The sequence below is a fragment of the Lobosporangium transversale genome (assembly GCF_002105155.1).
Source record: "Lobosporangium transversale strain NRRL 3116 chromosome Unknown BCR41scaffold_93, whole genome shotgun sequence".
Lineage (NCBI taxonomy): Eukaryota > Fungi > Mortierellomycota > Mortierellomycetes > Mortierellales > Mortierellaceae > Lobosporangium > Lobosporangium transversale.
The window spans coordinates 37,501-55,832 of NW_019029071.1; the positions used below are offsets into that span (position 1 = coordinate 37,501).

Consider the following 18,332-nt stretch of genomic DNA (forward strand, 5'->3'; position numbering starts at 1 on the left):
TGGCGTATTCAGAATGCGCCCTCATTTTCAGCTGACAATCATTTAGTTTGCACATGCTAAAGTTTCTAATATTCTTATTATTATTTTCCTCCTTTCTCTTTGTATTTGTACTTTGACTCATTCGCTTTTATCCACATACTATTTACTTTCAAATGTACATAGTATTCAATTCACTGCAAAGGACTGGACTGGTGCTGTCGTAGCGTCGGTATTGACAAACCCAGTGATGATGATGGACGATCACAAGTCTGGAAAGAGAGCACTGCCTGGTGCAATTAAAACATCGGGCGGCACTATCAGAAAAGCAAAGGCCCCATCAAACGGACGGCAGCCACAGCAACCATCATCGTACAACGCAATAGATCAAGAAGAGGAAAATGAAGATATTAAAGATGAACAGTATGACGACGACCTGGATTTAGAGTCCGGCAATTACGCTTCACGTGCAGCGGGTGCACTAGCAATCAAGATGGAGGCTGAGGACGACTATTCATCCAGCGATGTTTTGAACCCGCTCGAGTCCTCGAATGCTAGGACGGCAATCAAACGCAGGGTCGACGAAGCTGACGAGCACATGATGGAGGATAACTATCCTCTATATCAGCAATCTTTCCGCCGAAAGACCAGTCATGATATTTCACACAACCCGCACTTTACATCCACTACTTCCTCACCTTCCACAGCCCCCTCGTTCACATTCGCACAAAGTGGGAACGATACGTCCCTCTCGCCCTTTATGCCAGGATCACCATACGCAAATGATGATGAGCACAGCACTTTTGCTCCATCATTTATTCACGCTCTTTCGCCCAACGACGCCGCCTTTTTGGAACAGCAGCATCGCGAACATTTTCGAGTAGAGAATGCTACCTCCGTACTCGAGAGCTTTACAACATCGGACGGATCCATGACGCCATCAAGTGAATTTCACTACTCTGGAGCCTTTATACCTCCTTCGCCTTCAGCTAGTGGATATAGCGCCTTGTCAACTCCTAATAGCGGCTACCCGACTCGAGCATCTTTTACAATCCCAACAAGCATTAGTCCTACATCCTCGATGCTGTATCAGCCCATGTCACCTTTCTCTCCCACTCTTGCCTCGCCTATCGATTGTCCTACCCCTGCAATGAGTCCGAGTTTTTTAGATACGATGCAAATGCAAGATTTTCAAAGCTTTCAGCACCAGAATCAACAACAACAACAACGTCAACAACTATTCTTGCAATTCCAGCAGGGGCTGAAACAGCAGCAGCAGCAACAGCAACAGCGGCCAGGTAATGATGGCAAGCCTGCCACTACATGGATCGCCTCTCCTGTTTCAGAAGGAAAGGACACATTTCAAAATTCTTTGCCTCCAACTCCTTCCTCCAGTGCCTATATTCCGATTCCAATCTCATTACCGGACAATGTAGGATCCGAATGCAATAACAGCAACTCCTCCACTGCTGTGTCACCCGAGTCAGAAGAAGGTTTTTGTGAAGCGCAGGGGCCTACAGGTGGAAATAAAAAGCGTGGACGTCCTCGCAAGAGCATTACAGTAGCCTCTAATGGTGGCGCTGCTGCTACTGCTAGTACTGATTCCACCTCAACTACGGCGACAGCATCTTGTGCAAGCTCTCCGATGATCTCACCCAAGGCACCTTCAACGAACATGCCGCCTTCTCCGTCCCCGCCGCCCTTCCTGGGACTCACGGATTCGACAGCCACAACACCCACTCTTGCGGCTGCTACTCTTTCAGGTATTCCAAGCACCTCTGCAGCAGCAGCAGCTCAATTTCTGTTGTTTCAACAACAGCAACAGCAACAAAAGCATCAGTTGATGTTACAACAGCAACAGAAGCAAGCAATCTTGGCTCGTCAAATCCGCTCGAACCAATGTTTCCAAATGCAGCAGCGCCTCCTACAACAGCAACAACAACGCCAACAACACCTGCCACGTGGTTCTCCACGTGTCCAAAAGCTGATTCCAGCCAAGGGTCCTGTTGAGGGTGGTGTTGAGATTACGCTCCTAGGCACAGGTTTCTTCCTTGGTATGGTTCCAACGTTTGACGGAGTTCCTGCATCGAGTATACAGTATTATGGATCTGAGACCGTTGTCTGCAAGCTCCCTCCTCGAGCATATCCAGGGATAGTCGTAGTCAAGGCACATGCTGATCCAAACACGTTGTTTTCATCTTCTATTGCCGGCCTCAAGACCGAAGATAATGTCGGTGCTCTCGTATCAGCCAATTCCAATAATGGGTTGACACAAACGATAAACCAGTTCTTTGGCAGTTCTAGTGCGGCTAGTTTGAGCATGCCTAGCTCAGACGATGTCGATATGGATTCGAGCTTGAACGATGATGTCGGAGTTGTGTTTGAATATGAGGAGGACAAGGGTGATCGTGAATTGTTTGCTTTGGCGCTGCAGGTTGTGGGGATGAAGATGAATGGACGAATCGAGGCTCCACATCAGTTAGCCATGCGAATCATGACGACTGCAGCGGCCCAACAACAACAGTTGGTGGAACAGCAACAGCAACAGCAGCTATTGCGCCAACAGCAACAACAGTTCCAGTTATTACAACAGCAGCACCAATTGCAGAGTTCACAAGGCGCTGCTATCATGCCTGTTTCTCCAGTATCCTCAACCCCACATTCCAATGCCCTGACAAAATTGAATACAGTCAATAACAACAGCAACAGCAACAGCAATCTAGGGAAGGTAGCAACGAATGGTGCTAATAGTGGTACTACGACTCGTCAATCGTCGCCCTCTGTCAATGCCAGGAGCCGCGGACCATCTCCAACAGCAGCTAATCCTGTGGGATCATCATTGATGCCTATTCAGCTGCAGTCCCCGCAATCATTGCAGACAGGCTCGATTGCGAGGTTTAATTCCGTGCAGAATTTGAGGCAGCAATGATCGCCTTAAAGATCATTTCTTCCTTCTTAACAAAGAACACAAACATGAGGAGGGTTAGTCAAATGTATATCGATGGACATGGAGAGTCTCTCCTTCTTTGGATTGGATACCATTTTTTTTTTCTTTCTTTTTCTTTTTTCCTCTTATATATCTTTTACCACATTTCATCATATTTATTCCTTGTAGTAATATTCATTCATTCATTCATTCATTTATCCCCCATTCATCTTTCATATTTTTTTTTCTTGTAGTTTTTTTTTTTTTTTTTTTTTTTTTTTATCTTTTTGTATCGATAGCTTTTTCTTTTGACCTTCAACACTGTGCACATTTCTTCATAGTTTTTCTTTCTTTCGACTCTCCATCATCATTGCATTCCTCTTTCCTCTTTTTTTTTTTTTTTTTTTTTTTTTTCTTAGACGCCTATACCAGGGGGGGTTTTTTTTTTCTTTTTTTGAAAAATAAAAAAAAAGAAAAGAAAAGAAAAAGGTTGATGTGTCTCATAGTCTAAATTCTCATGGAGCACGTGCCTCATTTTGAATATATTTCTGGTGCCTATTTTAAGACTCCCCTTAATTAATTCTCTAGATTTTTTTCTTTTGTGATGTTGCAAAATTTAGGGGCAGATGTGGTAGGAGATTTAGGTCGTTTTGGTGGATTATGAAGCCGGTCACTTCCAGCTGCAGATAGATAAATAATTCTAACACAATAAAAGAACACACACACTACTCAAAGACTGGACGAGAACAGTCAGTACTCAAATGGCTCTTGTGTAAAAATAAGGAACCTTTAATGATCTATGGCTACTAACGACGAACGTTGTGAGGGCTCTTTACCTGGACGAGAACAGTCAGTACTCAAATGGCTCTTGTGTAAAAATAAGGAACAAGGAGCCAGATTTTCCTGAGCTGTTGCTCGTTAAATAGTTGGTGGCGAACCCTCTACACGTGACTAAAACTAAAACCAACACCCCCACCAGCTGCGAAGTTCGGCTCCGCCAAGCCGCAGCTCAAAAAGAAAGAAACTCATTGTGCTGTTTGCGCTTCTACCTCTTTCCACCTTGACTCTTGCTACCCCGCATTTTGGTCATTGCATCATTGTTCTTGTCACCCTTTGGTTCGCCTTGGCATCGACCAAGGAAAATTTTCTTTCTTCGGCCAATCATTTTGATCCGTGATCACGCCATTACTTCCACATGATGATGTTGCCATGGACATAAATGTTGGTTCATTCCTCCATTCCCTTTTTTTTTTTTTTTTTTTTTTTTTTTCTTTTTTTTCATTCGCAACTCCTTCCTCCTTGCCCTGCTTGAACTACTTCATCGTCATCATGGCCCGCACTGTTATTAAGAAAGACGAGGTTCCTCCTTGCCCAAGACCAACCACTTCCACCAAGACAATGCTTCCCTCTTCGGACAAGAGCTTAAGTCTGTCTTTGGGCACGTCTCCAGAGTCGCGTCCTGCTGCCACTTCTCACTCTCCTATCACTCCTTCGACCCCTACCACTCCTCCTGCTTCTGCTTCTTCTTCTACTCCTGCCGTTGTTCCTGCTCCTGCCGTCGTTGTCACTCCCCCTTCTTCTGCTTCTCCTGAGGTGGTTGCCCTTACTGACCACGAGGTTGGCCCTTCCTCTGTTTCGCCATTTGCAGCGGAGAAGTCTTCTCCAGAATCTCCTCAGTCCCAGACAGTTCCCCCCCCCGCTCGAGAGCTAAATAAGCGGTCAGCTGAGGCCTTTCAAGACATAGACGAGCCAATTGAGAAACGCGTACGGGCGAAGTATCTTCTTCACGGCGAGGTGGCATTCTCCAGAGGCTTGGCTGACCAGTCGCGTCTTCGCGAGAGGCTTCGTTCACGGAAGGTGCAACTTGCGCCTGAGGAGCGTCACGAGATTGAGCTTGACCTGTCCTTGGCGACAAGGGATGTGGAGATTGGATTGGAGTGCCTTCGTTTGCTGTGTCCTCCCGCCCCCGACCCAGACTTGGCTGGTGTAATTGATCTGGCGCGAGAGGTTGTTCGGTGTCGGCGTAGTGGGGATTCTTCTCAGTAGCTCTCTGTAGGTTCTCAATAAAATCATCTTCCCATAATCGTTGCCTTTGAGTTGCGAGCTTGAGGAAGTCTCCATTAATTGTCTCTACCCCATCCTTTGTGCCATAATGCGTTCGACCCGTCTTGATCCCATATGATCCCTTTTCATTCGCCCAGACTACTTCAAATGGACCTAACCAACGCGGCTCCAGCTTGCGTCCAAAGCCTGTGACGAAATCCAAATTGAACATGTAAACCCTTGATCCTACTTCGAACGATTGTGGGCGAACACGTCGATCATAGTAACGTTTCATCCTGTCATTGGCATTAAGCTTGCATGAGTATGCATACTCACGGATTCCCTCTCTTCTTACGATAAATCTCGCCATGCTTTCTTCTAGGACTACATCGTTCTCTTCCGGTGCCTCTGCTGAAACGAGGAACTTGTCGTCCGCGAACAGTCGCCGTAACGCTGACTGTCCTGTGTAGCCCATAAGTGCTTCCATTGGCGACACTCCTGTGCTCCTAACGACTCGACAATTCACGTCGAATACTGCTTTCGGTAGGAATGCATCCCAATCCTTAGATCCAGCTGGCAGTACTCTCCTCAGTCGCTCCTCGATAAGCTTATTTGTCGCCTCGACCTGTCCCTGACTTTGCGGATGCCTTGTCGAACCAGTGACGTGCTTGATCCCCCAGAGGTCACAGAAAGTCTTGAATTCGTTACGAAATGCGGGGCCTCCATCCGATCTAATCATAACAGGGAGCCCGAACCGACAGATAATCTTCATAAATAGAACAGCTAGGACGCCTTGCGCGCCTTTGTTGGCCACTGCATGTGCTTCAGTCCACTTGGTGAAGGAATCTGTGAAGACGACTATGGTGGTCATCCCCCTAGGCGTTTCGACTAAGTTCTCAATCAAGTCAACGAAGAGAACTTCAAATGGGAACTCGGAGACCGTAGGATGCAACCTGTTATGTTTCACTCGACTTCCAAATTGCTGGCAACGGCCGCAAGACTTGACCCAGTGGAATACATCCCGTCTCATCGTTGGCCACCAACACACGTCACGAACTGTTGCTAGGGTAGACTCTGCTCCATAGTGACCGCCCTTGTCGTGTGCCTCCTTCAGCACACCCTCGACTTCATCCTCAACTACGCACCTCTTCTCTCTGTTGTCGGCATCTCTATACAGTAGGTCACCTTCCTTCGTCAGTCGAAACCTGTATGCCTGTCTCTTGATCCTCCTCATTTCAACTTTGTCTTCTAACTCCAGTCTCATCTCGGCTAGGTACATGTAGAAGTTCGCGTACCATTGGCTCGCCAGCCACTTTTCTCCTGTGGATTCTGCCCTTCGGCTCAGACACTCTGGCACCTCGTCATCGATGTCATCCGTGGCTATTCCTTCCGACATAATGCGACTCATCCCGTCTGCATTGCCGTTCTTCGTACCTGGTTTGGTCTTAATGACCAGCTCGAATTCCGACAGAATCATCTGCCACCGCGCAGGTCGACCAGTCAGATCAGTCTTGGAAAACAACCATTTGAGTGGCGCATGGTCTGTGTAAACGACAACGGACCTACCCAGGATGTAAGGCCGAAACTTCTTGACGGCTATGACAACGGCGAGGCACTCTTGCTCAAAGGTAGAGTAGTTGCGTTCGGCTCCTTGAAAGGTCTTCGAGTAAAAGTAGACCGGTCTCAACTTACCCTCCTCATCTTCTTGTTCTAGCACTGCGCCCATAGCGTATTTGCAGGCGTCACACGAGACCACCCAATCCTTCTCGAAATCTGGAGCCTTAAGTACCGGAGCTTGAATTAACTTGGCTTTGAGACCCTTTACTGCGGCCACCTGTTCAGGACCCATGGTGAAGCTTGCACCTTTCTTGAGGAGCCTCGTCAGCGGCTCTGCAATCTGAGCGTAGCTTTCGACGAACCTTCGATAGTAGCCCGTCAAGCCCAAGAATGCACGTACATCTTCCTTGCTACGTAATGGAGTGAAATTCTTGACCTTGTCAACTTTGTCTGGCATGACCTCAATTCCATCTTTGCCGACCACGTGGCCAGTAAACTTCACCTTGTCATACCCGACATGGAGCTTACTAGTCTTGTACTTGACTCCTCCTGCGCGAGCTGCCGCAAACGTATGATCGAGGGCTCTCAAATGCTCTCCCCAGGTCATCGTGCGCACGCACACATCGTCCATGTACGCTTCAAGCACTCTTCCGATAAGGTCTGAGTACACTTTTCTAACAAAGCGACTGAAGGTATGTGGCGCGTTCTTGAGCCCAAATGGCATTACCTTGTATGCAAACGTCCCAAAAGGCGTACGGAAGCCAAGATACTTGACATGCTCTTTTTTGATGCCAATCACGTAATAACCTTGAAATCCGTCCAGGCTACTGTAGTACTCGAATCCGCCTAAGTTGTCAAGTATTTCCTCGATGTTTGGCAGTGGCCAGCTCTCCCTTTCGGTAACCTTATTTAGGCCTATGTATGCGACGCACTTGCGCAAGGATCCGTCTTTCTTAGGAGCAAGACTCAGCGGCGCGCACCACTCGCTCTCCATCTCTATGATTTTTCCTGCCTTAAGCTCATCATCAACACTCTTCTTAAGGAAGTCAAGCTCCTTCGGCGAGTACCGTTTGCACCATCCTACGTACACTGGCTTGGCGCCTGGTTGAATGTTGATCTCATGTTCTAAAATAGACGTCACTTCGAGGTCCTCAAGGTTGGTAGTCAGCCTGTCCTTATTCCTTTCAAGTAACTCCACAATCTGTCCGTACTGCTCATTGGACAAATTTGGGTTGATGTCCACGTTGACTCCGTCAACCGCGAACGGCTGCCTTTTTACGCGAGCATCGTCATTCTCGCACTGTATCTTGCTAGAGAACACTCTTGCGGTCATCGCCTGCAGATCCGGGTCACCGACCTCTATTGTCTTCACTCTCAAGGCTCTGTACCCTGCATCAGCATCGGATTCTTCCGTCTCGTAGATTGATTCGTCATCCTCATAGTCGTCGTACTCATCATCATACTCATCGTTCTCATCAGACAAGTACGTTGATGTCGTAGGCTGAGGGGTTGAGGCGCGAACATTTAGACCGCCACCAAGGGTGATAGTCCTTCCCTCACTCTCCACGTAGTACACGATACCGTTGCTCCAATCAGCCTTGGCTTTCAGCGCCTTGAGCCAGTCATCGCCAAGGAGGAAGTCATATGTGCCCTTACAGTCGATCACTCCCATCGACATTCTCAAGGGGATCCCGGACACATAAATATCGATAGGTCTTGTGCGGCCCGCAAGCTTCTGGAAGGACCCATGGGCCAATAGCACCGCACGAGTAGCAGGCTCTAACTTCAGTCCGAGTGCGTTTGCCACATGTAGGCCCATCATAGTATGGTCATTGCCTGGATCAATAACGGCGTTGTTGAAGTCTCGTCCCAAGGCGGTGACGGTCGTGACATCACCTTTGCCACCTTGAACGTTCCTGGCCATAGCTATTGCTGACTGACTCCTCTTAGGCTTGCTTCTTCTTGGAGGGGCATGGCGGGCCCAGGCCTCGGTAACAGCTGCCTTGAGTTGCACTGCCATCTTTCCACGGTACTTGGAGTGAGTGGCCAAATCAAAATTCAATCCTTCGACCGCATCAACGAACACTGGATCAGGAATGACACGCTTCCTGGTACGCTTTGGCGTCGCATTTGGAGCTTCTGCAACATTATTCTCTCGCCCGTCGACCGCTCTGTCATCAAAAGTCACTGTCTGGAAGTGGGGGTCCCCAGAAGGTTGCGCACTACTAGTGGATGCCTCAGCCTCCCACTGCATTCCTCGGACAGGTGGAGTAGTGCCTCTCGTTTCCTCTCTTCGTTGAGACGATGGACCTGCAGGAGTGCCTGTCCTCTCACTGCGACGTCGCTGGGCACCTGTCGAATTTAATCGCTGTGGCTTAGTCGTGATAAATGATTGGGCGACATTAGTGGCGGAGATTTCTAAACTTTGCACTCTTAGCGAGGAGTTAGTTTGAGTGGCCAATGGGACGCTATTGGCGCCTGTGGCGGGGCTTCCTTGTTCCTTAGTGCAAACCTTCGAAGTATGGCCTCGCTCGCCACATCGGAAGCATTCCACCAATGGGCAGAACGACAAGAGGTGCCCCTCTTGATTACATTTATGGCAGGTTCTACGGGCCATAGGGATAGCCTGCTGACTTCGAACTTCGGCGGGTTGGAGCACGGCATTAGGTCTAGCCTCCACTCTAATATGCTTGGCCAATTCAGAGGAACCAAACACTCGCCTCGCTACAGCCGGGCTCATTCTTGAGATAGTCTGAGCGATTCGCGCCTCCGGAGTTCGCTCCTCGGCAGCAAGGGTCCAGGCTCCGAACATGTCTGTTAATTCGTCTACGCTTAATTGATTAACTTTCTCTTTGTCGTCTTTGAAGTCCGCTAGGAAGCCAGAGTAGTGCGTCCTCGGCACTAGGGTCGATCCAAGCAGAACATTCGTCTCGATTGGTGCAGCATGCTCAGCGTTGCTGCGAGCTATGACACGGCTCTCAGTGGTGTCAATGCCCCAACGATTTCCTTCAACCAATTGTGTCACTGATTCGAAGGTTTCCTTCAAGGTCGCAGGCGCTTCTTTGTTCTTGACCTTGAAAGGATGGTCTTGCCTCAAACCCTTGCAAAATCTGTACGCCAGTAGACGCTCGGTGGCTGTTGGGATCTTGTACGGCTGTGCGTCGCAACCAGACTCTGGGTCGAGGAGTTCCATGGTAAGTTTCATTCGTTGTGCATAGTTGGCTGTCGTCTCATCTTCTCCTTGCTTAATAGAATGCAACTCGTCCAGGGTGACATCCTGGCTTCTAGGGGTAGAGGCCTCCATGATGAAATCGCTGACGAACTGGCTCCAGGCACCATTCGTCTTGTTTGTCATCCTCCAACGCCTGATCCAGCGTTGGATCTTGCCTGTCGCCTGCCTCTCGACGAACATCAACTTGTTGCTCAGGGTTTCTCCTTCGATAACACCTCCAAAATCGCTGATCCATGTCGCGGCGGTTAGACCCTCAGCCTCTGCCGACGGCCACTTCGGGATCATGGTAAGAAGAATCGATAAATTGGAAGACATTGTAGCTGCCACCCCCTGCATAGATCACCAGAAATATTGTTGCAAAATTTAGGGGCAGATGTGGTAGGAGATTTAGGTCGTTTTGGTGGATTATGAAGCCGGTCACTTCCAGCTGCAGATAGATAAATAATTCTAACACAATAAAAGAACACACACACTACTCAAAGACTGGACGAGAACAGTCAGTACTCAAATGGCTCTTGTGTAAAAATAAGGAACAAGGAGCCAGATTTTCCTGAGCTGTTGCTCGTTAAATAGTTGGTGGCGAACCCTCTACACGTGACTAAAACTAAAACCAACAGTGACAACCCCTATCTGTTGCCATCCTTTTTTTATTTTTTTTTATTTTTATTTTTATTTTTATTTTTTTACAACAAGGATCCACGAGGCCATGGAACATGTTAAGGGCGCAAACAAAAGCAGACTTGTAAGGGATTACTTTTATGGAAAATGTGCTTATACGGATAGCACGCACTAAGGGTTATGTGGATATAGAAACGTTCCAACGTTCTGAATGCTCGGAAAAAAGCCTAGAAGGCTCGATTGATTGACAAAAACAGACTCAACAACGTTGCTCTCTCTTATTTTTCACTTCTTATTTTATAAATCAAAGTGTCCAATGTAGAGAGACAGAGAAGGCAGAAGTGTTGCCACCATTTTAGAATCATTTGCGGGAAAAGGGGGCGGTAGTCATGTGTCAGGTTGAATGACCTTGGGTTTGCCAAAATAGCCCGATGTGGCTGCGAAATAGAGAGGGGTTGTCGTTGTACTGGGGGTAGGCCTTAAGAATGATGGAATATTGCTTTCAATCTCTGTAATTCCTCTTCTAAGCTTTCGCCTCTCTAGCTCGCCCTGAAATTTCTTGGATGGTTTGTAAAGATACACTCTCGAAATCCGGAGGATCTCACGTTCATTAGGTTTTCTTGGATCCTACTTTGCAATTGTCATCGAGTACCTCTCGTCTGGATCGATCCCAATAATAATGGTATTTCCAGAGGGAGGGCATGCTGCCTGAATGTCATATTTAACTTCTACATTCTCGAGAAGACAGGATCTCTGCTTCCAGTTGATCTCGCGTCGAGGACTGGGAGCTCACTGGAGACACCTTTCAAGTCAATGATACGGCGGCGAATATTATCACTGCTATATTACAGCTGTCAATAAATAAACAATGCAATGGGTTCTCAAGCGGAAGGGTCATGCGAAAGACTTCAAACGTTTCTCTATTTGCACAAACAAAGAAATCAGGATAGCTCCATGGAAGTTTAGGTTATTTATTTCGACGTCGAAATAAAATTTCGAGACAATGCCCATGGATTGCTGGATTTCAAACCCACTTGTAATGGTAAACTTGCCCTTCTTATGGGTGAAGAGATGGCTCATGCTTCGTTCTCGGAGTTGTTGCATATTTCGCCTAATTGCATATGAGAATAGAGCGTACATTGGTATACAAATAGGAAATTAGGGGTGTCTGTCCATAATGGAATAATATGGCAGGTAGAAATACTAAAAGGGAGCCACTGCACGATCTGTCTGTCAAGGCGTCTTGTGCTAGGCTCGTCACCAGCCTGTGTGGCTTATGTGCATTGCACTAACGCTCACTGACAGGCTGGGACCAAACTTGAGATTTTGGGGGGGGGTCAACATCAAGCGGCATATTTCGACTTAAAAAAAAAAGGACCATTTCCTCGCCGTTTGTACGACTTGGAAATTTTTTTTGAAGAAAAAATGTTGATCAAGAAAAAAAATTTTCTCACACACACACAGCATAGCCCAACCTTGAAATAAAGGAACAAATTTAACTTGCTTCACTTCATTTTTGCACTCTCCTCTTCCTTTTCTTCCTTTATCCTCTTTTCACTTTTTTCTTATTTCCCCCCAGTTTTGCTCCCATCAATTTTGCTCTTTTATTTATTCCAAGCCTTCATTCATTGCCTTTCCTTTCCTTTCCTTTCCTTTTTTTTTTTCTTTTTTTCTTTTTTTCTTTTCCTCCCTCAACTTCATCTCTAGACAATTTTGAACCATCCTGCTACTGAACTATCATCCTTTAACATTTTTATCAACCTTTCCCTATTTTCTGTCCTCCATCTATTTACGCCCTTGTTTTTAAACAGGTTTGAAAACACAATGGGAAGCAGCAGAACACCATCACGATGCCCATCACCTCGAACTGAACCGTATGAAAAGAAAGAAGAAAGAAAAGGGGAAGCGAAGGAAGAGTCTTCAATCACCAATGACCCTAAAATCCCCGAACCAACCAGCCTACAGATTTATTGTATTGTTGATGGAGAAGCTTCATGTTTTTCTGTAAAGGTTTTTTCCAATTGTTCAGTTGATGAACTCAAGCAAGCAATCTATCCCAATATTACTGTGGATCCAAGCGTTAAGCCCAAGGACCTCACCCTCTATAAAGTTTCCATCCCTGACAAAGGCAAGATCGTCGTTGAGTCAGAAATCGAGTCAAAAGAGGCTCTTACAGTCGCGTCAAGGAAGCTTGGGGACATATTTATTTCCGAACTTCCAGAGGAAACTATCCATGTTATTGTCAAGCCACCACAGCGAGGTATGTATTAGCTCTTGATGGACTGATTGTTGATATTTTCAGCTGATGAAGCTTGGTTTATATCTTAAACGGCCATGTGCATAATATCACCATTTGGTTTGTGTCTTGATAACTCAACGTTCTTTCTAATTATTCGCCTTTGATACTTAGCTCAGAAAAGAAAACAGGATGGAGATGCTGGTGAGTGCTTTTGGCCGAGAACCTGGTTATTGATCAATTTTAGAGTGATGTGCAGTGCAATAAATCAAAAATATTGACTTTGATCACTCTATCTCCTTTATCAGAGTCACCCTCTAAAAAAGCTCGTCCAAGTATAAGTAGCAGAGGTGCTCTTAGGGATGCGATTACAGAAGCGGGGCTTGTAACGAAAGGGATAGTGAATGGTAGGCCTGTCCTCTCGCCTCTCAACTCGAAAGAGAGGGTCAAGGTGCTTTCGTACATGGGGGAGGAGTTATCAGGAGATAGTATTTACTACAGCATTGTTAGCGTGGCTTGCGAGCTCCGAAATTCTGGTGGTATCAAGGGTTCCAAAATATTGACTGCCCCTGAGGGTCGTGTCTTCCCTATTGCTAAAACAAGGCATCTTTATATCAGAGAAGAATATGAAAAGCTTTATGACCATATTACATCCAGGTTAAGTACCCCTCATGAAACTGGTTTGAACCGACTCTTTGTCACTGGAACACCTGGAATTGGGAAGTCAGCCTTTTTGGTCTATTTTGCCATCCGCCTCCTTGCCGAACACGATGAGGAAAATCCACCGATTATTATTTTCCAAGATAAGCAGCATGACAGATGTTATGTTTATGGAGGAACAACTTGCCAACGTAAAGGGAATACAACGATGTTCGAAGATTTCCTTGCTCGACCTGAAACGTGGTACTTAGTTGATAGTAGTGAGAACCCTCTACCAGATCAAGCCAGGACGATATTTGCGGCATCACCAAAAACTCTCAATGAGCAGTACGGTGAATTCGCCAAGGAAACTGCACGCTTTAGCTACTATCACATGTCACTCTGGAGTTTGGACGAGCTTAAAGAATGTAGAGCCAATGTAGAGTATTATCATCTAGTGGATGAAGAATTTTTGGAGGAGCTTTTTTACAAGTTGGGGGGAGTACCAAGACAGGTCCTACAGGCCCCAGCCTTTTCACTATCCATGGATCAAGAAAATATTAAGGAAGCTAGAAAAAGTGCGTTTTCCCGCGTCAAGGCGGCCATTGACACACTCGAGAAGCCAGCAGATCTTGTAAGCCTCTTTGCACAAGGAAAAGATGCGAGTGCATTTAGTGGTCGTTTACTCCATAGAGTCCCCACTTCTGACCATCTCGACTTCTACCTGGTGTGGGCATCTCGTTGGGTCGAATCACAGATTATGGACAAAATAAAAGATAACACTTGGGTCGATGTATTGGCGAAACTTGTCAAAGGCGGAGAGGATATAGCTAAAGGCCCGGTGTTTGAAATCTATGCTCATCACTTATTTCGACGTGGTGATATTAGATTTCCCTTTAGGGATCTCCAGTCAGGCGAAACAGGATTTCTTGATTTTCCAGCAAATCCAGAAGTGGTGTTTTTCCGGACTCCAGAGGAATTATCAGGGCTCACTCAAGCAGCTGACAAGTTGTTTGTACCAGCACATTCTAAATTTCCGTGCATTGATTTTGCATTGGGACCCAACAAGCTATTTCAAGTCACAGTAGCAGGGAAGCATTCAATCAAGCAAGCACCATTCAAGGAGATAATTGATTGTATTACTGGACCCTGCTTGAAGGGAGACCAATCAAAGTCGAAGGGAAGTGACGATACCATTTTCCTCTATTTTGCGGTGCCAGGAAACGTATATGACGATTTTAAAGTTCAGAAGTTTCGTACCCTCGAAGGTTGGATTGCCGAGAAAACACCTGAATGCGTAAAAGATGTGAGACAGCGTGTTATAAAAATCGACACCGAAGCTGCATATTCAGGAGGATCAGCCGGTACGAATCTGAAGAATTAAGTCGAATACCAATCAAGTGGATGAAATTTTGTCTTTTTTAAAAAAAGCATTATACCCGTTCCTTGAGAATTTTTTTACAATGGCTCATTCTTTATGAATGAAGCCATCATCATCCACTTACCTTTTAGACGAATAGATAGAGCGGTTTAATCCGTCCTGCCTTCTACTGGGGCATATAGAACTTTATAAAGCTTCCTGTGATCATCATGCGATCTTGTGTGCAAGAAAGGGCAGATTTTTGTGATACTATTATCAAAGAGTTTTGTAAAAACGGATAGAGATGAAGAATCCTGTGGAGAACCCAGTGAGAGTCTGATGATGAGACCCAAAACCATATTATTATCGCCAGGACAGCTGGCATAGGAAATTATCCTTTCTCATATGCTTTGTCATCTGGATGCTTGCCACTTGCGGAAGGCCTATCAATTATCATCATCCAGGGCGCCAGAACGTTTAACCAGGAGCTAGGATGACAGCTCCGCTCTAAAGACATAAATGTCGTTTTAGCCCCATGGTGCGTGCACGGGATGGCAACCTGTGATCAATGAGATCATATTTGTTGTATGTTCGGCCAATTCAGTGTCAGTATGTGAAGACGGTGCGTCTGAATCTCTAGGCGTCCAGGGACATGGAATAAAAAAACATCAAGAATGTGGCCAAGGCTGCCACGCGCTTGACCGGTAAAATGTGATACAATATTAGATTGTGTCGTCAATATATTCATAGTTCTCGGTATATTAATGCTACATGCTGTTGAGGGCATCAATCTCGCCAGAATCATCCCCTCTCACATCAATTACCTTGGGAGCCATGCTAGACGGATGGGAGATTAGGAGGAAAAGGTCCTTGATGTCTGGGATATCCACGCTTGTTTATAATCTCACCAAATGTTCTGTGTCTTGCGTTCATAGGCGGTTAATCGCAGTTTGGTTTTCGTATACCCCTTGAAGAACGTAAGCAAAAATGCCTTTATGTTTTATATTTGATGCTCATCAATTTACCCTTTTTACTTGTCCGAAGGTAGAATGACGCCTAGCCAATGGATGCTATTGCAAGTGTGTCCACAGGTCCTTGGAGAAGTTCATTGAGGAAACTCGGTTCCATCCAGGACAGATTTATTCCTAGCGCTCTTCACAAAAGTAGCAGAATTACTTGGTGGAGTTGGCTTTAATTGCCTTGACAAGCTCCTGCAAGATTGGTTCGACAATCTAATCAGGGTCCTTTCGGAGCGGCATCAAGGCAACTCTATGTTTTTGGTTATTTTGAACGAGACGCAGGATATGGGGAGGGGAGGCTAAATACCAGTTTATTAATAACGACAACACTAAGCGACCAATATTATCAGCATTCTTTCATGGATTGGAGGGTTTATCAGAGGATTTACTACAAATCTGCATAGTTCCTTGCGGGATAGGCTTTTGTATTTATGATCCTGCTTGGGTTAAGAGAACTGGCAAAGCTTCAAGGAATATCGAGAAGTTCTCGATGACTCGAGGTTCAAGAGTGCAGTATCGTTTCCTAGATGGGATAATCAAGCAAAAGTCCGGACATACTTCAAAACACTTGTACGATATTTGGAGAAACAAGGTTCCTCAAGCTCTGCATCAAAGCTGAGAGGCCATTTTAATGATCAAGCAATCGAGATGCTATATACTTGGTCCTGTGGTCGTCTCCGTCCAATGATCACTATAATAGAAAACCTCATTGGACGTGCCGACGCAGGCCTTTGGAAGCAAGAAATCAAGGGCCTGGTGTGGTCGCTCACTGATCCAGGATATAAAGAATCTGGTAACCTATGCCATGAGTAATCTAGGATTCTGAAGCGTATTAACAAAGGGGATGCAGGAATTAAAACCAGTGTCGACATCAGGGAAACCTTCGGTCGAGCCGTAAAGAATAGATTACTATATAGTAAAGACTTGATATTGGAGTACAATGAGCCTGTTCCGGTCGAGGCTTCGTTTGCTCGAACTGTCGTTAATCAAAGGAAGAAGGAATTTACGATTGTCGTTGAGCCAATGGCATTTAACATATTTGAAGTGGATGACCCTGGATTGGTTAAATTGGTTAACAGTGTGTTACTAGATGCCCACTACGTCTGGCACAAAGGGCACACATTTTGAGTATTTCAGTCCCGCTTTGTTTAATTTCAATCTTCCAGAATTATAACAATGAACGAATTCTTGGATACTCACTGTAACAAAGACTCAATACATGAATCCAAGTTAATCTCGCTTTTTTTTTTTTGTTTCCAAAAGAGAACCTGTCTGGACCAGATATCGTCTTTGTATTAGAATCGGAGGGTAAATATTATCCTGTTTCCGTACAGTCAAAAATCGGCGATAAGGTCAAGAATTAAGGATGCCCATAATACAACTTGCCATAATTGCATCAAAGAACACCTCTCATCACCGTCTTCTCTCGGCTTTTGCTCGAATGACATATCCTTGTTGCTGTTGTTTAGGCCTTACTTATCACGTTGGCTTATCATATTGCCTTATCACGAACAGGGTGGTTATTCAGTAGCTAAAGTCAAAGAAGCCCCTGTCATCAAAGACAAACGAATAGAAACGACGTATTCAATATTAGCTTGTTGAACAGCGGATCAAATAAAGGAAAAAGTGAGTCGACTCAAGCGGAGGACGACAAGCCCAGTAGGCCAAGCAGGGATAAGGGACCAAGGAAAAAGTAGCGATCGTTTCTTTTACTTCTTTTTACTCGCCATTGTTTATGACAATGGCACAGACACAATTTTATAATGTGGCACTAATAGATAAACTAAAATATCACTATTTAGAGAACCTGAGCAAGGAGAAGTGAGCACACCAAGCGAATTGCCGCAGCTGCATCATCGGAATTTTCTCAAGCAAGTGGCAAGTTGTTTCTATTGTCTATTCCTATCTTTCCACCCATAAGTTTTGTGTTGGGACCCGACAAGCCATTCCAGGTCACATCAGAGGAGCATCCGATCAAGCAAGCATCATCCAAGGAGATGATTGATAATATTTACTGGATCATGCTTGAAGAGAAACCGATCAAACCTCGGAGAAAAGTGACAATGTCACATTCCTCCGTTCCATGGTCCCAGGCGACATACACGTCAAGCTTAAAGCTTAGGAGCTCGTTATCAACAACGATCAGAGTGTTAAGGCAACACCTAGATATTTAAAACATGCGGGACAGTGTGTCATAAAAACTCACATCAATACCGCATATGCAGGAGGACCGCCGAGGTTCAAGCATGAAGAAAAGAGTCGCTGGCTATGAATTTGAATTCGAGGTAAGTGTTGCATTTATATTATAAAGTCTAGTTCATTGCTTGAGAGCATATAATAAAGAAAAAGCTGGACATTTGTACGTTAACTCTAGTCTTTGAAGACGCGCGTATTGAGAATGGACTTAATAATATTGTTGTTGTTCAAGCCGCAAAGCACTATAAAGTTGATCCTGAATCCAGAGATCTGAGCCTGAAGAGAAAGGGCGTGATGTTTTGGTTTCCAGCACGTGCTGGAAGAAAACGAGCACAAACCTATTGCCCTGCCCATACAGCACAAGCTGATTGCCCATACAGCACAAGCTGATTGCCCAAACAGCGCGAACCTGTTCTGAAACAGCATGAACCTGTTCTGAAACAGCACAAACCTTTTCTAAAACAGCGCGAACCTGTTCTGAAAACAGCACAAACCTATTGCACAAACAGCGCTAACCTGAAGAAAAAGCA

General features: G+C 45.6%; 2 protein-coding genes across 2 annotated transcripts; one reads left to right on the plus strand and one right to left on the minus strand.

The window, feature by feature from the left end:
- Positions 1-15,596: 15,596 nt before the first annotated feature.
- Positions 15,597-16,453, plus strand: BCR41DRAFT_365561 (hypothetical protein; the record flags this gene model as incomplete). Its single annotated transcript, XM_022026170.1, has 4 exons — positions 15,597-15,631; positions 15,883-15,977; positions 16,011-16,176; positions 16,199-16,453. The coding sequence occupies 4 exons, from the start codon at positions 15,597-15,599 to the stop codon at positions 16,236-16,238; spliced, it is 336 nt and encodes a 111-aa protein (XP_021875181.1). The 3' UTR covers positions 16,239-16,453.
- Positions 16,454-17,410: 957 nt separating this feature from the next.
- Positions 17,411-18,296, minus strand: BCR41DRAFT_390938 (hypothetical protein). Its single transcript, XM_022028307.1, has 3 exons — positions 18,141-18,296; positions 17,813-17,872; positions 17,411-17,768 (listed from the first exon to the last, which is right to left on the minus strand). Exons 1-3 carry the CDS (start codon positions 18,176-18,178, stop codon positions 17,618-17,620), a joined length of 249 nt encoding a protein of 82 aa, XP_021875182.1. The 5' UTR covers positions 18,179-18,296; the 3' UTR covers positions 17,411-17,617.
- Positions 18,297-18,332: the final 36 nt, after the last annotated feature.